This window comes from Gadus morhua, chromosome 15 (genome assembly GCF_902167405.1).
Source record: "Gadus morhua chromosome 15, gadMor3.0, whole genome shotgun sequence".
NCBI lineage: Eukaryota > Metazoa > Chordata > Actinopteri > Gadiformes > Gadidae > Gadus > Gadus morhua.
Genome location: NC_044062.1, coordinates 16940550 through 16958718, shown reverse-complemented (window position 1 = coordinate 16958718; position 18169 = coordinate 16940550). Strand labels below are relative to the sequence as shown.

Below are 18169 nucleotides of genomic sequence, written 5' to 3'. Positions count from 1 at the left end.
ACGGCCACAATGCATGAGTTGCCTACTGTTTCCCGCTTCTATTGCATCAGGTTCAGCTGGGGCAGATAGCTAAAGCCACCACGCTGTGTCTGTCTGTGTGTGTGTGTGTGTGTGTGTGTGTGTGTGTGTGTGTGTGTGTGTGTGTGTGTGTGTGTGTGTGTGTGTGTGTGTGTGTGTGTGTGTGTGTGTGTGTGTGTGTGTGTGTGTGTGTGTGTGTGTGTGCTAAATGATTTTTACATGTCGCCAATGTAGCTTATGTCTATGTGTCTGCATGTTGTATATGTGTGCTTGAGTGTGTGTGTGTGTGTGTGTGTGTGTGTGTGTGTGTGTGTGTGTGTGTGTGTGTGTGTGTGTGTGTGTGTGTGTGTGTGTGTGTGTGTGTGTTTGAGTGTGTGTGTGTGTGTGTGTGTGTGTGTGTGTGTGTGTGTGTGTGTGTGTGTGTGTGTGTGTGTGTGTGTGTGTGTGTGTGTGTGCGCGTCAGTGTGTGTGCGTCTGTGTGTGTGTCTGTGTGTGTGCGCCTTTAAGAGCAAGTCAGCAGAAACTCTCATCTTCTAGACTGGGCGGTTAATTATAAAGCGATCTAACAAGGCTGTGAATGAACTGTGCTGCTGGCCTCCTATCAGCCGGCTAGTAGCCCATAATGAGCAGACGCTGGCCCGGACAAACATAACGGTTACTAACAGAAGAATAGCATGGATGGACATGATGGTAAGGGGGGCTTCTTTAAGGATGGATACTGACTAGGTATTTCAATGCCTGAGAGTCAATGCATTGATATTGTGCACCTTCTGTTTCTATGGTATCTGATCACTCAATCTCTATCATGGGATTACTTGTGGAATACTTTCTCCCAGGCGTATAACATAAATAAAAATTTATGTGGTGCGGCTGCATAATGGGCCTGACAATGAAAATGGATATATATTGTATTATTGGATGAATCTCATTGATTTGTGAAGATATGGTTTTCTTGGAGAGAAAGTGACCAGGGTTGTTAAGATTGATGTACTGTTTTGCTAAGCCGTGTTCAGTCCACACCTCTCATGATTGCAGTTTGAGTGAATTGTGAGTTGACTGTTTACAGTGCTAGTGAACCATTATGCTATCAATTGCTAGTCTCTGATCAACCGTTTGTCTTGACACACGTGGTTCTAGTCACAGTTTGAGTTTAGATCCAAAAGTCCAGTTAGAAATAACTTGACTTCTTTCTAAGCATGGGTTTATCATCAAAACATAAACTACCAACATTAGCTAAATCCTTTCATACAAATGAATGATTTTGTTATCCTTTGCCTCTAACAAGGGGGAAATAAGTAACAGATTAAATCCTACTATTTATAATTAAAGAATTTAATGCACTTATATAATTGCTATAATGTGCTCAACAATATTCTGGAGGTAACTAACTCTGAATTAAAATCCAAACGGACTGGCTTATTTTCTCAGGAATGTCAAAATGATGGATAACTTACTTGTTGCTCTTTAATAACCCACAAGTTCCACGTTTGCAGCAAACCAAAAGGGATGCTCAGGGCACTCCATCACCTTTGTGGTGCCGGTGTCTGGGATGCTTAAACACCAGCTTTAACACATCGGGGATTAGTAAGAGTGACAGCAGAGACTCTGCTCTCTCTGGCATGAACAAGCTTTAATTTTTTTCATGGCATACATGTCTCTACTTTTTTCGATTATTTTCATATATAGGCTATTTTTATTTTATTTAAACCTACCACATAATACAAAGTTCTGGACACAAAATATACGCATTTCTTTCCCCCAAAATGAGAGACTCTTACTGGTTAAATATGGTCTATGTGTGTGACAAGAAAACAACAAAAAAATGTGGCAGCCATGTTAGTTGTACCTGTGCTGCTGCCTTCATGCAGAGCTCAACTGTGTGGGGGAGTGAGGACGGAGCAGGAGCTTTCTGAAAAATATCAAATATCATCTCCTCCATCCGTCTCCACGCTGGTGTTGGCACGCTAACACAACCCCAGCGGCGGTGGCGGTAGCCCCCATTCAGAACCCGTTAGCTCTGCTGATGGGCTTACAAGAAGTCGTGATGCAAAAGGGATCCATCCTGGGAATCACATGGAGCTGGGAGAAGTTCCAAATCCAATGTATCAACACCCCCACCCACCGCACCCGACCTACCCTCCCACACACCACCCCCACCTCCCCCCCACCCACCATCCAGACCTACCCTCCCACCCACGACCCCGCTCTACCCTCCCGCCCTCCCATCCACCCTCCCCTCCCACCAGCCCTCTTTGGGTCCGTCTATTTAAATGGGAGGGAGACTGATGCCTCATCCATCACTGTGGGGAAACTCATTTCCGCAGTGTCCCCATGCAAATGAACGCCGTTTGCAATGAGGGAGCGCTATTGTTTATTTTTTTGCCCAGAAGTCTGAGCAATTGTTTGTGTGCTGCTCATCTCTCTTTGCTGTGCTGGGTAAATAACATCGCTTTTTCATTTCACAGAAGTCCTATTGTCACTCCTAGCTGTTTGAGTTTCTGTTGTCAGAGTTTGTTTTAACTATGGGTGGATGTTGGTTTTTAAGTCACAACAATAGATCTGGGATCTGGCATTTGTTTTGTGTGCACAACAAATAGGTTAGGTCAACAGACAGAATGTAGGGTGAATGGGAAGGTTTGTGTGGGTGGGTGCATTTCGAAGGGTCTGGGGACTGAAGGCATACATATTATGAGGAAGAGGGTAATGACTAAAATGCCCTGTCATCAAAGAATACAGAAGGTGCTCTTCAACAGGAAGTGTGAGCCCGCCAAACACCCTTCCTCTTCCTCTTTGACAGGCTTAGAGGCCAGTCTCCTTTTCAAGTGAGCTGTCCATGGTGCTGATCCATTCACTGGATTTATGATTAATAAAATCATTATGCTATCCGGTCGATCATACCCATAACACACTAGAACAGATACAGATTCACATTACCAGCTAATGAACAATATATTTTAATGTCTGACTGATACGTTATTTTATTTTATTACACGGCTCTTCTCAATGCTGTGGAACGCTCCGTTCACTTGCATGGGCCTTCACAACTACTGGCGGTGAATTCTTTTTTGTTATTACACAGGTCTTTTTAACGATCCGTTCACTTGCATGGGCACTTCACAACTTCCGGCGGTCAATTATTTTTGGATAATTCATTGGCAACGGATGAATAATGACCGCTGTCAGGGTAAACAAAAGGACTTTTGGCCTTCGGTAACACACGTTGACGACGTCAACGTCTTGGGCGGAATATTTCTTTGCTGATCAACACTATGAATGCTGGTAACAAATACATTGTAAATAAATTGTTTCGTTTTGGCAAGTAGCCGTGTAATAAGCGGGATAATGTATAGAACTTTGCCGGTCATTATCGTAAAATAAGCCCCTTTATGGCGAAGCAAGACACCTCCGCTGCGCGTCGGTGTCCTGTTCGCCCTGTCGGAGCTTATTTTCTCGATAATGTTCGGCGTTCTATGCATTATCCCTTACATAATTCACCGTTACTAAGCATGTAATGACCGCTGTCATGGAAAGTGGATTTTTTTGCCACCTTTCGTACCACCCCGCAAGTAGTCCGGTAACTTATCAACCCCAGCATATTCGGTTGCTAAGCGATGTCAACGTCTTTGGCAAACTATTTCTCTGCTGATCAACATTACGAATGCTGGTAACAAATAAATTGTAAAATTCACACCGTGTGAAGATATTTTCTTGTTTTGCCAAGAAGCCGTGTAATAAGCGGAATAATGTATACAACCTCGCCGGTCATTATCGAAAAAAAGCCCCTTCAGGGCAAAGCAAGACCGGTTCGCCCTGTCGGTGCTTATTTTCCCGATAATGACCGGCGTTCTATACATTATCCCTAACATAGTACACATAGACAATTATTAAACAAGGAAAATACCAGTTATATTTAGTTTAGTTTATTAGAAGCACTGTTAGTGAATCAATTTGGTGCAGCATATATTATCAAGAAGCTCAAGTGATCTTCACTCTTGTATTTTGAAGTAGAATATTATAACAAAGTCATCAATTATAAAAAGTGAAGCACATTAATAAATGAAAATACCATGAATGTTGGCCTTCTTATGTACTTTCAGTGAATATATCTTGTAAATATAAAGGCATTACATTGAGCTCAAGCAATTTTGAGGATAAATATTTCAGGCACATTGCATAAGCAATGTTACTGGGGAAAGAAACTGACTTTTTTCTTACTTCCGTCTCTTTGTTGTTCCCACGCAGTCGTTCTTCCTTATTCCTGACAGACAACTCTAAGATTGTGATCTGAGTTTCTAAACACTGCCTCCCACACATTGAAACACCCACACAGCCAATCACATACACAGACAGACCTAACACACACACACACTCGTGCACACACACAAACAGGCACACAGATCTTGTTTGTGTGTTCATTTCTGAAAGTTAGTGCACGATTTCCCACAATGCACCATGTGCAGATCTTGAACAGCAAGTTTGTTGGGGCATCTCTGTTCAGCGAGGAAAAATCTTCAAAACAATTCACCAGGACAGCAAAGAGAATTTGATGGTGTTCCAAGTTACAGCTTTTTGCTTTGTATGAATATTACATTTGTCATGAGTTTTTCTAAACAACTTGTAATCACTTTGAGTTAAATGTAAACAGTAAAACATTTGATTAAAAAACGATTCAATATACAATTTATTTAATACATTTAATTAACTCGAAAGGCGATTAATCAGATGCTAAGTATGCAGGTTTGTAGTGTGCATCACCACCCCCATAGAAGTAGAACCATTTAGGAACTTGTCCATTATAACACACCAAAAGAATGATAGAATGATGGTTCTAGCTTATACTAACACTCCACGACCAGCAAACTCTGTTGCAATTGAATTTTGCTCCTATGGAAGCAGGAATCCTTGTCTCTGCTCTTCCTCAGTAAACCTGGTCTATGTCGTGTGATTCACTGCTCTCTCCGTGCATTTTCAGGCTGCTGCTTTGGGCTGTTTTCTAAACACCCTTTCCTAAAACCTGTGAAGGTATATATTTGTCAGTAACTTAAACTGATCATCTGCACCATGCCCTTAGGCAGGCGGTACAACAAGGTTTCTAAAAAAGGGAAAAAGAGACCATGAAGTGTAAGTCGGAACAAATAATCATTATAATTTCATTGGTCTTCAGGTCGTCTTGGTGACCCACCAGACCCTAGACCCTCCAACCGGACATCCTCCTCTGAGGCCGAGGCAGCCGCCGACTCCACCCCTGCCTCGACCACGCCCTGGCTGGTGATGGTGTCTGGCTCCTCCCTCAGAGCAGCCCTCTCCATGCTCCTGATACAGCTATCAAAGTTGATCACATGGGTAGCATAATTGTCGTGCACATCTATCTTACATCGTCATTACATACTGAAATACAGTAGGAGCTATTCGGGTTGGCCTACAGCCAGGCAGCTGTGGTTCACAGGAAGGTTCCTGCTCAACTTGACTTCAAATAAAAGCAGCTAGCGGAGCTGGGACCCCTGCAACTGCTCCTGAAACTCCTGGATGACTTCTGTCCACCACAGACTGCCTGAACCAGGGGTCTTGTCACGTTCTGCTCTCCAGGTCAGCCCTGGGTCCAGCTCCTGTTTTAAATCCTCCACCGTCTTCCAGGAGAGCCAGCGCCTCCTGTGCCCCTGCTTCCCCTGTGTCAGGGTCACGGTGGCAGGCAGCAGAGCCAGGGCTTCTGCAGCTCTGAGAAATCCTCCATCCTACCCGCGGCAATGGAGCAGGATGGACTGTGCTAATTAATTGATTAGTATGTTCAATTTGAACCTCATTATTTAAAAGTGTGATGAATACAAACTCTAGTCGAAGAGCAATAGTTTCAATGTGTAATGTGCCGATGCAAACATTGGATTGAAAGCTAGCAACAATAGTCAAATGGTTAAATTAAACAAACAAATTGTTAAATGTATTTCTTCATTACTTCATCAACAAACTATTAGTGAAATTGCCCCCTATCTGGCCAGCCCTTGAAGGAAAACCTCTGGATCTTTCTACCTGGAGCCTATCTTCCCATCATTTTAAGTGTAAGGGACTAATGCGGGCAACGATTTTTTAAATTGGTCCAGTATTGCGCGAGAGCGCTGCCTCCCTAATCCGGCAAATGGGATCCAATGTAATCCTTTGGGGTAAGAGCAGCCGTCAATGTACGTTCTCTTAAAGGGCATTTTTTTTTTTTTTTCCACTGACAGGCTCAGATTATATTCTAACATTATGGAAACAATCCCTGCAGAAAAATAAAACGTGTTTCTTTACACTTCTCATGATCCGTTATCGTTATTGTGTCCCACCAAGTCGTTCTCAAGGAGAGCTGAGTTGATGCAGGAAAATAAAGGTGGAATCGCGAGTGAGAGCTAGAGAGTGGAGATATTGTTAAGCCTAGTTAAGTGTTATCTAAAGGGTTCGGTTGAAGGAGAGTGGAGATTGTAATGACAATCAGGAAATATCCAAGAGAATACGGCTTGAGGGAGACTTGGTTGGACACAATAACACACAGACCGGATATGGACACCAATCATTGATGTGTGTCTTTGTAAATGCTATAAATTGACATCTGTTTCATTTTTAAATCGTCTTTTGCATTATTGTATTGAATTAATTTCTTCTTTGATTTATTCTATCGATTTACTTTTATTCGTTTTTCCCATTCTTCCCTAAAGATATGCACTAGGCTCTACATGGCATGTTAAAATACATTTAGGTCCATGCCCTTGCCCTTATGAAGCCTGTTAAAGTAGTAAGGTCTAAATTATACACACACACACACATACACACACACACACACACACACACACACACACACACACACACACACACACACACACAAAGACACAGACACACACACATCCACCAGGACCACCGCTGCACTCAACCACACACGTACACACACGCTCAGCTACAAACAGATGTGGGGTGTCTGGTTCCAACAGAGCCAGTCTGCCAGTCCGGAAAGAGCAATGAAAGCTGGCAAGAAGCTTTTTTTAAGCATGTCTGTCAGGAAACAGAGTCTCACATAATAACACAAGCACACTATGTTTTCGTCGTTGTTGTTGTTATGTTGTCCATTCCATTGTGTCTACCATTATAAGAATCCTATCATTTTCCGAGCTCCCCTATGAATTTATCTTACAAACTATTAGTTTTACGGTTTCTTGTTTGGTCTGAGCATCAGTACATGGACATGCATTGGTGGGCCCCTGCTGCGAACCCGTTCTGAGGCAAACCGCACAGCGCGTCCTTTTCTGGAACACCTGCTGCTACCAGCACACTCTGTGCAGTTAGCAGAATCATGCTCTTGATATGTCAGACAACGGCCTGACAAAATAACAGCAGGGGGGAGAGAGACAGGGAGAGGGAGAGAGGGAGAGGGGGAGAGAGGGGGGGGGGGGGAAGAGGGAGAGAGATCTATCTAAAGAATGGAAACTGATACTTAATGAAGACGAACGTCAAAGTTTAATTAAATAATTTGATTTATTTTTAGATTGCTCAGTCTTACGGCAGGGACTGTGGCATGCGATCACCTAATGGGGGGGGGGGCATGCATGACTAGCACTGCCCACCAGCGTTTGAACATTGTGCGTATATGTGTGTGTTGGCCGTCTGTACCCTGTACCCTTGTATGCGTGACTGGATATGTGCATCATGTGCTTCTTTGAATGTTCACTTTCAATGAGACAAGATGTCAGGGTCAGTTTGTACCCTGCACTCCTCCTGAGTTGCTAACCTTGTGAGACGATACCATGCCACAAAGTATGTACCTTCAGGGCTGATCTTCCATACTCGTTAACGTATGTGGGCCTGTTCACGTCTGAACTCATCTGTTTGCAGGAATAAAACTATTTTTATAGGAAGGTGGTTAAAAAAGTGCATTCACTGTTGTTCGAATTAGAAGTAAACCTCTGATGTGTTGTGTCCTCCCTCTATGGTTGGAGTATACGTGGGTCAGGACGAATGGGACAGGGGTAAGTTTGCCTTCGTTGCACCTTTGCTTTGTTCTAGAGGCCTCAGTGTGCTGTGTTCTCACTGCATGGACACACCGTGAATTAGTTTGTTTTATTGCAACCAGCCACGCAATGTCAAAGTCCGTAAATACTTCCAGTTTACTTGCAGGCATAAATAGGGGTTCTGTAATTGCTGAAGACTACTAAAAATGGTGATCAATTAATTTAAAACCCACTGAAATCCATCAAAACAAACTAATATTTGGCTTGATAAATAAGAGACCTAATTGATGAGGTGTTACTCGTGCTCGTGTTCAACCTAACACAATACGCCCATGTGACCAACCTCAAGATTCAAGATTCAAGACGATGGTTCTGGCCTACAAGGCGGTCACCGGAACTACACCTTCCTACCTCCAGGCGTTGGTCAAACCACACACCCCAGCGCGAGCGCTCGGCTCAACTACCTCAGCTGGGCGCCTGGTAGTGCCATCGCTAAGAGCAGCCAAAAGTCAAACAACAAAGTCACAACACTTCTCTGTTTTGGCACCACAGTGGTGGACCGAGCTCCCTGCTGATGTCAGGACCTCAGAGTCCTAGAGACTCAAGAGTCACTTGTTCAGAGTTCACCTTGACTGCATAGGCGCCGCCCTTACCCCCCACCACCCCTTCTCCTCCCTAACGCTCCTAAAAAGACCCCTCTCATGAACCTATTGTATGTTGCTGCTGGTACATACTGTGCCAACAGCAATATATTGTTGTTTATCCTTCTTATGACAAATGGATGTATTGTAAATCGCTTGGGATAAAAGTGTCTGCTAAATGCCCTTAATCAAAATGTAAGTGTTATTATACACTCAATGCTATGAAGGTATTTCTTTTATTCAAGTATAATGGGATTTGATCTAAAGACGTCCCACATGAACTCAAGCAAGCAAAATATTTTCAGAGGAATGTATTGGATAGATAGTCTGCTCCGAGGGTTGCAAAACATGTAAGACTTATCTTCAACGCAACATCCCCCTTCACCCTCACAAACACCCACACCTAATACCATCTGAGGAAGTGCACTTGTTTAGAGAGGGTCGTTGTCACCAGAACAAAAGGTCTTCAATTCCCAGTTTCCACAGTTTGTAGAGATCTCTAGCCCCTACATGCTCAATACCTGAATACACTGTCATTCTCTTTGTACCCCCCAACAAAACCTTAAATACAGGTGAACCTAGCAATTCTGGGAACAAGAAAGGGTTTTTTTGTCTTACATTGACACTGAGTCTAATGTCCATTGTATCTACCTTCCATAGTGTCTAAGTGCACTGAATGGCCATGTTCAATTTACCTCAATTGGTGTAATTTTACGTTATATTTTAGATTGAAGTATCGTCTACTCAGCAAAGAAGGCTCAGTTTTATTGTCTTCACTCGTTTGATTCAAAAGACTACTCCTGCTAATGCTACTCTGACAACTACTACCACTACGACGCACTGTGACTACTACTACCACTAACACTTCTAAAATGCCGAGCTGATTCTCAAATACAGCTGGCAAATCCCGCACGGAACTCACACACACACCCACACACACACACAAACCAACTTCTGGAGGGAGGGATTTCTTAGGATGGGTTTATCTTAGTTGTAGTAATCCAGAGGATTACTGCGGTTTAGTCAGCGAGACTAGAGCCGTGAAAAGAGTGATCATCACACTACAACAGTGCAAGTAAGATGGAGAAGTTAGCCTCGCCGGCCGGTTCTTTGTACACGGCTCAGCAGGCGATCACATAACCGCTCCCGGGGTCAATGAGTGCGCGTGTGAGCGCATGCTTATGTACATCTGTGTGTGTGTGTGTGTGTGTGTGTGTGTGTGTGTGTGTGTGTGTGTGTGTGTGTGTGTGTGTGTGTGTGTGTGTGTGTGTGTGTGTGTGTGTGTGTGTGTGTGTGTGTGTGTGTGTGTGTGTGTGTGTGTGTGTGTGTGTGTGTCTCTGTGTCTGTGTCTCTATGTCCGTGTGTGTGTGTGTGTGTGTGTGTGTGTGTGTGTGTGTGTGTGTGTGTGTGTGTGTGTGTGTGTGTGTGTGTGTGTGTGTGTGTGTGTGTGTGTGTGTGTGTGTGTGTGTCTGGCCCGTACGCACGCTGTCTTACATCATTCTTATGTAATGTGGCCTTATTGCACTTTAAGATCGGGTTAAAAGTAACGCATGGTAATATATAACATGGAAACAGATGACAGATATGAGAAAGACTAGCCTGATATCGCCAGGTGGTGGATGTTTTTAGTTGTCTCTTTGCAAGTGGGATTACAATTCTACAAGGTCACATGTTGAGACTGATTCACCCTGAGATGCTTCGCTGCCCCATGCGCATGTTAAGACTTTCAAAGTGAAAAGACGTATAAAAGTGGAGATGTATCACGACGTCGCATATCCCATGCATACTAATCCATGCTGGTCCAGAGTGTGTAGGACAGACACACATTCAGTTTCTTCCCACCAGCAGTCAGTCAATTTACTTTGTAAACATGTCAACACGGTAAGAAACACAGTTTAAGGTTTGAAGCACACAATTCCAACTGCCGTTTGCTTCTTCTAATGCAAACCATGTGCTCGATGTTGACAGTTGTTGTTGGATGAAAAAGTGATGGTGGATTCCTAAAGTGTGCGTAGGGACGTGTTTGGTTGCTGTGGTCTATTCATTTTCCTGTGACTCTCTGTGTTGCCCCATGGCAACCAACAAGAAACTGAACATCTGGCTTCAAAATGTCCCTTAAGAAACCAATGCTGAGATTAAGGGCGCTGCATGCTTTCAGACTGTTGCAAATAGATACACACTTAAGGTTGGTAAAGTTAAGCATGTGTATCCTAAGCAAAGCTGCAGGGGAAATCAGATCAAGACCACTAAAACTGCACCAAGTTGTCATAGCAACCTGACCAAACGCTAAAAGCTTTGTGGAAAGCCGCCTGAATTCAGTAATTGCGGTGTGTGGCAGGCAGCTCGGTTGATTGCTGTGTTTTGAAGCCTCATTCTGAGTGTTTGGGTCCAACGGTGGAGTGTGATTTTGTTGACATTTGCAATATTGCATAATGACCCGCAAGAACATTCAGATATTTATTAATATGAAAAGGTACATGTGAAAATGTTATTGACTAAGTATTACTTTTCCTATAAAAATCCTGTGTTATTTACATTTCTCTCTGACATTAGTCTTTATGGGAACAAATTGTTCTTTTAAGAATGTCTCACATCAACTAAATAGTATATGTTATTGTATAACTTGTAGGTTATGAGTCTCCGACATCTCTTAAAACCCTCTGTTAGATCTTCATTCCAAGTCTTCAATCAAAGCCTTCCACAACGATGAATCAGTTTCTGTTTTCTCCCTGGCCTCCTATATATACTCTACTATATATATATAATATACGAAAAGCACATTTAATACACACGGAAGTTCTCCGAGTGTGTATGCTGTTTGTATATAAAGAAATGTGATTGATGATCTGTCAGTTTCCTTGTTTAAATGCACCCGCCTGTATCGTAGCTACTTGCTAACGTTACCATTCTGACAGCAAGGAGCAATCATCAGTACTACAGCACCTGCCAACCTGCCCCACTCTCTACCACAGTTATTCTCCATCTCCTGCTCTTTCGACTCCTCCTGCTTCTGTTTGTGACTCCTCCATCTTCTGCTTTCGACTCCTCCATCTTCTGCTTTTGACTCCTCTGTCTCAGAAGCAGCATTTCATGTTGTAAAGCGGAATTTACATTATAGGGTCATTTTTAAAAGAAACATTTTGCGGGGAAATAGGTTGATGGAAACTCAGCCTCGGACCAGTCGGCATAGCAATTGACAGGTAGCAATGCACACACTCATGCATTCCCCCTGCAGGTGAGAGAGAGAGTGAACGAGAGAGAGCGACATAGAGAGAGAACGAGAGAGAGAGAGAGAGAGAAGGACCCTCCCACTCTGCTGCAATGCAGATTGCAGGGATGTGTGTCTCTTGTATAATTTGCTGACAGAGATAGGTCTAAATCAGCACACCACACACTGCTGTTCATACCATGGTGTGTGTGCCCACCCCAGGTCTGGGCGTGGGGGGTGGGAGAGTGTTGTAGGTGGCTCATATTTAAATGAGTTGGATCCCTCGCCTTCCCCAGTTAATAAATAATAAGGGAACTATCCTCCATGTCTGGTAGCCACCGAGAAATCAATATGACTGCTGTTTATAGAGAACACCGTTTTAACTCACGCACACGCACACACCCATTACGTTTACAGTAATACAAAGAGGGTTTTAAAATGAATCAATAAATAGAAAGGAAATGGTGGATCTCCCTAGAGCAACAGGATTCATGCATGCATATACAGACAGTAATAAGGAAGTGAAGCTATGCATGCACATGCTATATCTGATACACTGAACCCTGGGCTGTATGTTAGTATTAACAGTATTAAGCTGGTGAGACTCTGAATTGGCCTAAGTTACTCTCATCTGTTGGGGGGATCCTTACAGTCGTTGCAGTTCAGGTGTTTAAGCAAATAGGGCAAATTAAATATAGTGTAGGTATTATTTTAGGCATGGTTAAGTATGAACTTGCAAGGTTTAAGTAGTAACAAATATGGTGTATTTATGGGGTAGTTTGGGTATCGCACAAGTTGTTCAACTTTCACTATGAAACAATTTTAAAGAACAATTGGGAAAACCCACCAAACCGCCTACTACTCAAATCAGTTCTGGGATTTCTTTCTCTCTAAAGCAATTTGATTTGAGAAGAAAAGGAGACATAGTTTATCCATCATCCATCAAGGTAATTAAGTGTAGCATCACATTTAGAATATTGTTTCAGTTGAGGTATTACAATTATAGTGGCCGTATATCACCACTGCATTAGAGAGATATCTTGATGCACATTATTTATTTTTTGCGGTCAGGGTTTGCCACACTTTACTGACCCTTGTCTAACCTAACCTAAAACATAACTAAGAGGCATAAGCCCTACCATAAGGTCTGTGTCTGTGCTCAAAATATATATGATTACTAATCATATATAGTAATCATATACAATATCAACAACATCTTCCGTATTACCACGTCATGTTATCAATTCACACATTTACTTAAATCTGTGGCAAAGCAACATTTCGATGAATAACCAAAACTGGAAGTCCTTCATGATAGATGCATATGCATCAAAAAAGGAAACATGGTTACTATTCTCATGTAGTCAAGGATGAGTCAGGATAAATGTGTGGAATGCTGCTGCTGCTACACCACAATATCCTGCACAACCTTCAGTTTGCAGCAGCAAGCCTGCGTCACTATCGGTCTGCCAGGGGAATTAAGTTCCCCACCAGCAGGATATCTTTATGAGGCCGCGCATGCTGCTTGCTAGACAATACTCCACTTCAGTATGGATATAGTATTATCGGAGAGCACAGGGCGCAGCGGTCAGACACTGGAGAGATCCAAGTGTTGTTTGAAATGCAAGTCATATTTGCAATCTGTTTCTCAATACACACGCACACACACACACACACAAGCATGCACACACGTACGTACTAACGCACAATGCACATACTCATACACATGAGGCATACACAAATACATGCATACATACATAAGCACGCACACATGCACACATCCATACACACTACCCTCCACACACTTACACTCACATCCACATCCGCACACACACAAACACACAAATATACATACATGCACACGCACACGCACACACACACTGTGCCCAGCAGGATAAACAATAAGATTGGCAGGGTCCACTGTGCGGGCATAGTTACTGGGAATCCAACATTGTGGGAAAAGGCACTTTAGCGGTCCAGTGCTCCCGCGTGAATAAGCACAATTGACTGTAGGAAAACAATCAATACTCTGTTCCCTCTCAATTGTTTCTCCAGGGTCTACAGTTTCAAATAGAAGAGTATAATCTTGAGAACAGACAGATTAAGATGTTAGCATGGTGGACAGAACACTCAGAACATCGCTGCACTGTGTGCCATTTTGGTAACATTGGGGATTATATGTCTCGTTCTCCTCAGATTAAATCTGATTATATGATGCTCTGTTGGTATGACGCAACCCTTTAATGATTTGGCTCTATTCCAAAAAGCATTTCCGATTTCGGGAAATTGAGCCGTCCATATCAGATAGTCTGTGGATGATTCTGGTGATTTATTAAAGACTTTGCTTTGAGGGTATGATGCCGGTCAAAGGAATTAAGAAACATTGTTCTCTGAGTACTCTTTATTACATAAAGACATTTTATTATAGCTTCTACATACATCTCTGGATATACTAGTTATATAATGTCTGTACGTCAAAAATAATACCTGTTATATATTTATAAAACTAAGCAGATATACTACTCTCAGGTTTTTAAAAAGATAAGGATTTGTTATATACTGTTATGTTACGGTCATCAACAACGTCTTACAAATCACAGGGAGAGGAGCAACAGGAGTACAAATGTGTGTGTGTGCATGTATGTGTGTGTGTGGTGTCTGTGCATGTGGTGTGTGGGGCCTATTTGTGCTTGTGTGAGTGTGTGTGTGTGTGTGTGTGTGTGTGGTGTGTGTATGTGGGGCCTATTTGTGCTTGTGTGTTTGTGTGTGTGTGTGTGTGTGTGTGTGTGTGTGTGTGTGTGTGTGTGTGTGTGTGTGTGTGTGTGTGTGTGTGTGTGTGTGTGTGTGTGTGTGTGTGTGTGTGTGTGTGTGCCTGGTTGCGTGTGTACAGAATGTAAATGTCATCTTCATTAATCCTAGGTCTGCAGCTGAAAGCGAACGTCTTGAATCACTCTAGACCAGAGCCATTTGTCCTAATCGCACTCTGACGGAGTCAAGTACAAAATGAGAAGCACCGTCCTAATGTCAACGTTGAAACGAAGCGTTAAATGATGCTGATCAATAAGTGTGGTACCACGAGTTGCGCGGTGCTGCTAGTCGAGATCCTCCAGTGCAGGATCTCTCTACCGTCATGGGATACGATTCCCCTCTCTCTTAAATCGTACCTCACCACAGATCAGACCAACACCGAGCCGAGCCATACCCCATCCCCGGGGACCCGACAGGGATGCTGATTGTCTGTGTGTTGTGTTGTTAAAGAGCTCACAAACAGCCTGGGAGCACGTTCACGCCCGCACCACTGCGAGGGCGTGGGTGGCTCCCCAACATGTTCTGTGTCACCCCCGTCGTACCTGAGGACGTGCCCCCCCGAACTGGGGATTTTTCGTTCCGGTATTTACGCCGCTGCGCTGGGATCCCAAGGGAGCCCCGTCCAATATCCTGTATCCTGGAACCCTTTGATGTGTTTATGTGTTTTGTTTATTTGGCTGATGGTGAAACAGGGAGGCATGTCGTCCAAAACAAAAACAGACCCATGGGTTGAGTTGGAGGGGACAATCCCACACAAAAACATGCAGGCAAGCGCACACGCAGGAACAAACACACACACACACACACACACACACACACACACACACAGGGAGTTGCCATGGTTACACGATGTTAACTCTGACACAGGGTTCGTTGCTTTTTCTGTTTGTTTTGCTGTAACACTGGGATGTAATTATTTTATTTTTTTCGCATAAAATACCAGATGACTTAATATATAATAATAATACGTTCCCTCCTCATCCCCTATTCTCTCCTAAACACAGTCATAATTACAAACAGTCATGAATATGAAAATACTGCAATAGATTTTTTCGGAAACGATTGAGTAAAACAAATAAATAAATGAGCCAAATAATGAATCATGGATAAACAGAGGATGTTGTTTGTGCCTCGGGCGAGAAAACAACAGATCGGTAAGAGGGGCATATCGTTTTCTTCCTGCCAACAAACATTTGATGATTTCAATTATTTCATGTTTAATTCCATTTGATTTATGGAAAACATTTTTTTTGTTCATTAATCTGTGACTACTTTACAAACATTGACCGCCCCGACTCCTATGACGACATCGCTTTGTAAGCAGAGATCTTCTGAATCAGCACATTTTAGAACAATGACTCATCTTTTTCGATACCTATACATCAGGTTGTTGTAAAAAAGGTTGTTTTCTCCCAATATTTGGCATATCAGAATGACCTTTCTTTTTTTTTGAGGTATGAAAGATCACTGTGCTAAGAATAGCAGTTCATCTAAAGATCTTTTTTCGTTTCTTTCCTCAATGCAATGGTTCTCTATATTCTGTAGGCAAATATCAATTTGTTCTTGTTGGTTTGTTTTTTGCTTCCTTTTTCAGTTTAATTTGGCAATGTTGGACTAAAGGGGTGGGGGGTAGGTTTCACGGAGGTCCATCACAGCAGTAGCAGCAGTAGGTCAGCCTACGTGACATCGAAGAGAGAAAGAGAGACAGGTTGGGTTGGTTGGAGGTGGGGGGGGGGGGGGGTGGGGGGTCTATCGCTGTCCGTATCCTGCGCCCTCAGGGGCTTCCTGATCGCAAAGTGATCCTGAAGTGTTGGAACTCTCACATTAAGGGACAGGTGTCTTTCCATTCACCCGTCTCTCCGTCGAATGCCATGCTCTCTCTCTCTGTCTCTCTCTCTCTCTCTCTCTCTTTCTCTGGCTCTCTCTCTGTCTCTCCTTCTGTCTCTCTCTCTCTGTCTCTTTCTCCTTGCAGCAGGTTGGCTGTGCAGCATCCGATGGTACGAGAGGTTGAGGGGGCCACATCACGGTCAGGAGGCGTCAAAGCTGCAAGGGAAGGAGGGAAGGATGTATGTTAGGAAAGAAAGAAAGAAAAGGAAAGCAGGTGAGATAATGCACGGCCACAGATGGCATGTTCCCTGACCGCCCCGCCCCACATGTGTGGGGTGCACCCTAGGAGTGGTGGGGTGGTTGCGGGGTGGTGGTGGTGGTGAGGACAGGGTCAGAGTGGTGGTGGTGGGGGTGGTGGGGGTGGTGGTGGAGCGCGGGCGGTATTCCTCTGCTCAGCAGAACCCAGGGAGCGAGTCGCCCCAGGTGAAGCCCAGGAGCTGATACATTCCACCATTAGGGAGCACCTTGACATTAAATATTTAGTCTCCCCTAACACCCTCCCTCCTCCTTCCCTCACACCATCCATCCACCTCTCGTTCTCCCACCCTGCAGCCTACGCATTATGGTGGGGGTCAGGCCACCGTGACCCCTTGGGGAAGGCCCCCACGCACACACGCACACCCGCACACCCGCACACTAACACAGGCTCACTCATGGAGTCAGATGAGCCTCAGTTAATTCATACAAACAGAAGGATTCACAAATGTTTTGGGGGATTTCTTTATAAATTAATTAAATATTTACTGTTATAAATGTAAAGTAAAAATCGATAGAATCTGCATGTATGACTAAAATAAGGTTCACAGATGTATTTCTGTCGTATATATAAAAATGTAATTTTGCTTTGAATAAATGAGGCTGAAATCCACAAATATATGTATTAAAAAGTATTTCAATGTACATCCAAAACCTATTTGTAACATTTATATGCAAACTGTTGACCCTGTATTTATAACTGCTTCTCGTGTGGGATGTTAAACCACTAGCGTTGCTAGCCATGAATATATAGGGGACGGTTGGATACACACGTTTATATATGAATGGTTGCTAGCGGGACTTGTTATTGTTCAACAGAAAATCCAGTGGTGTTATCCACCATAGATATAGATATACTTGTCTATATCTAAGGCTAGCAACACTAGTGACAGAAGTGACTTATATCTATTGAGGGGAAATCCTGTTTGTAAATACATTCTTTACAGATTGAATGCTAGGTGATCACATTAAATCATACCCTCAAATCTAGGCTAACGTGAATCACTGAAATGGAAGAAGCTTTCTGATTGGCTACAGATTATTCCCTGTTGAAAAAAATCCTTTGTGAATGGAGCCACTGCAGGGGAGTCTCAACAAAACCACACAGAAATGCAGTATACTTCACAATGACAGGCAGTTTGTAAAGGCTGGATGGTATATAAATGTAAAAACAACATAATACGTTTTTGATGAAAATAGCAGATACTTTGAAATACAATTAGTATTTTTACTCCATTTATTTCAAACAAGACACATTTGTGCATCAGAAATCCATATATGAATCCTTCGGTTTGCATTCAATAAAAGTGAGTCCGATCTCAGTCCAAACACTCTCCCACACACAGTACATTCAATAGAGATATTTCTTCAGGCCTCAATGT

General features: G+C 43.1%; 1 protein-coding gene and 1 long non-coding RNA gene across 2 annotated transcripts in view; one reads left to right on the top strand and one right to left on the bottom strand.

Annotated features, from left to right (window-relative positions):
- The first annotated feature begins 493 nt into the window (after window positions 1-493).
- On the top strand, window positions 494-6306 carry LOC115560075 (uncharacterized). The gene is made up of 2 exons (XR_003979675.1): window positions 494-708; window positions 5183-6306. It is a non-coding gene; the product is annotated as an uncharacterized LOC115560075 (long non-coding RNA).
- An 8313-nt stretch (window positions 6307-14619) lies between these two features.
- Window positions 14620-18169, bottom strand: part of ccdc85a (coiled-coil domain containing 85A) — a 22996-nt gene continuing 19446 nt past the window's right edge. The window contains exon 4 of the mRNA XM_030379931.1: window positions 14620-16688. Coding sequence (XP_030235791.1) covers window positions 16673-16688 — 16 coding nt within the window. The 3' untranslated portion in view covers window positions 14620-16672. The remainder of the gene's footprint in view (window positions 16689-18169) is intronic.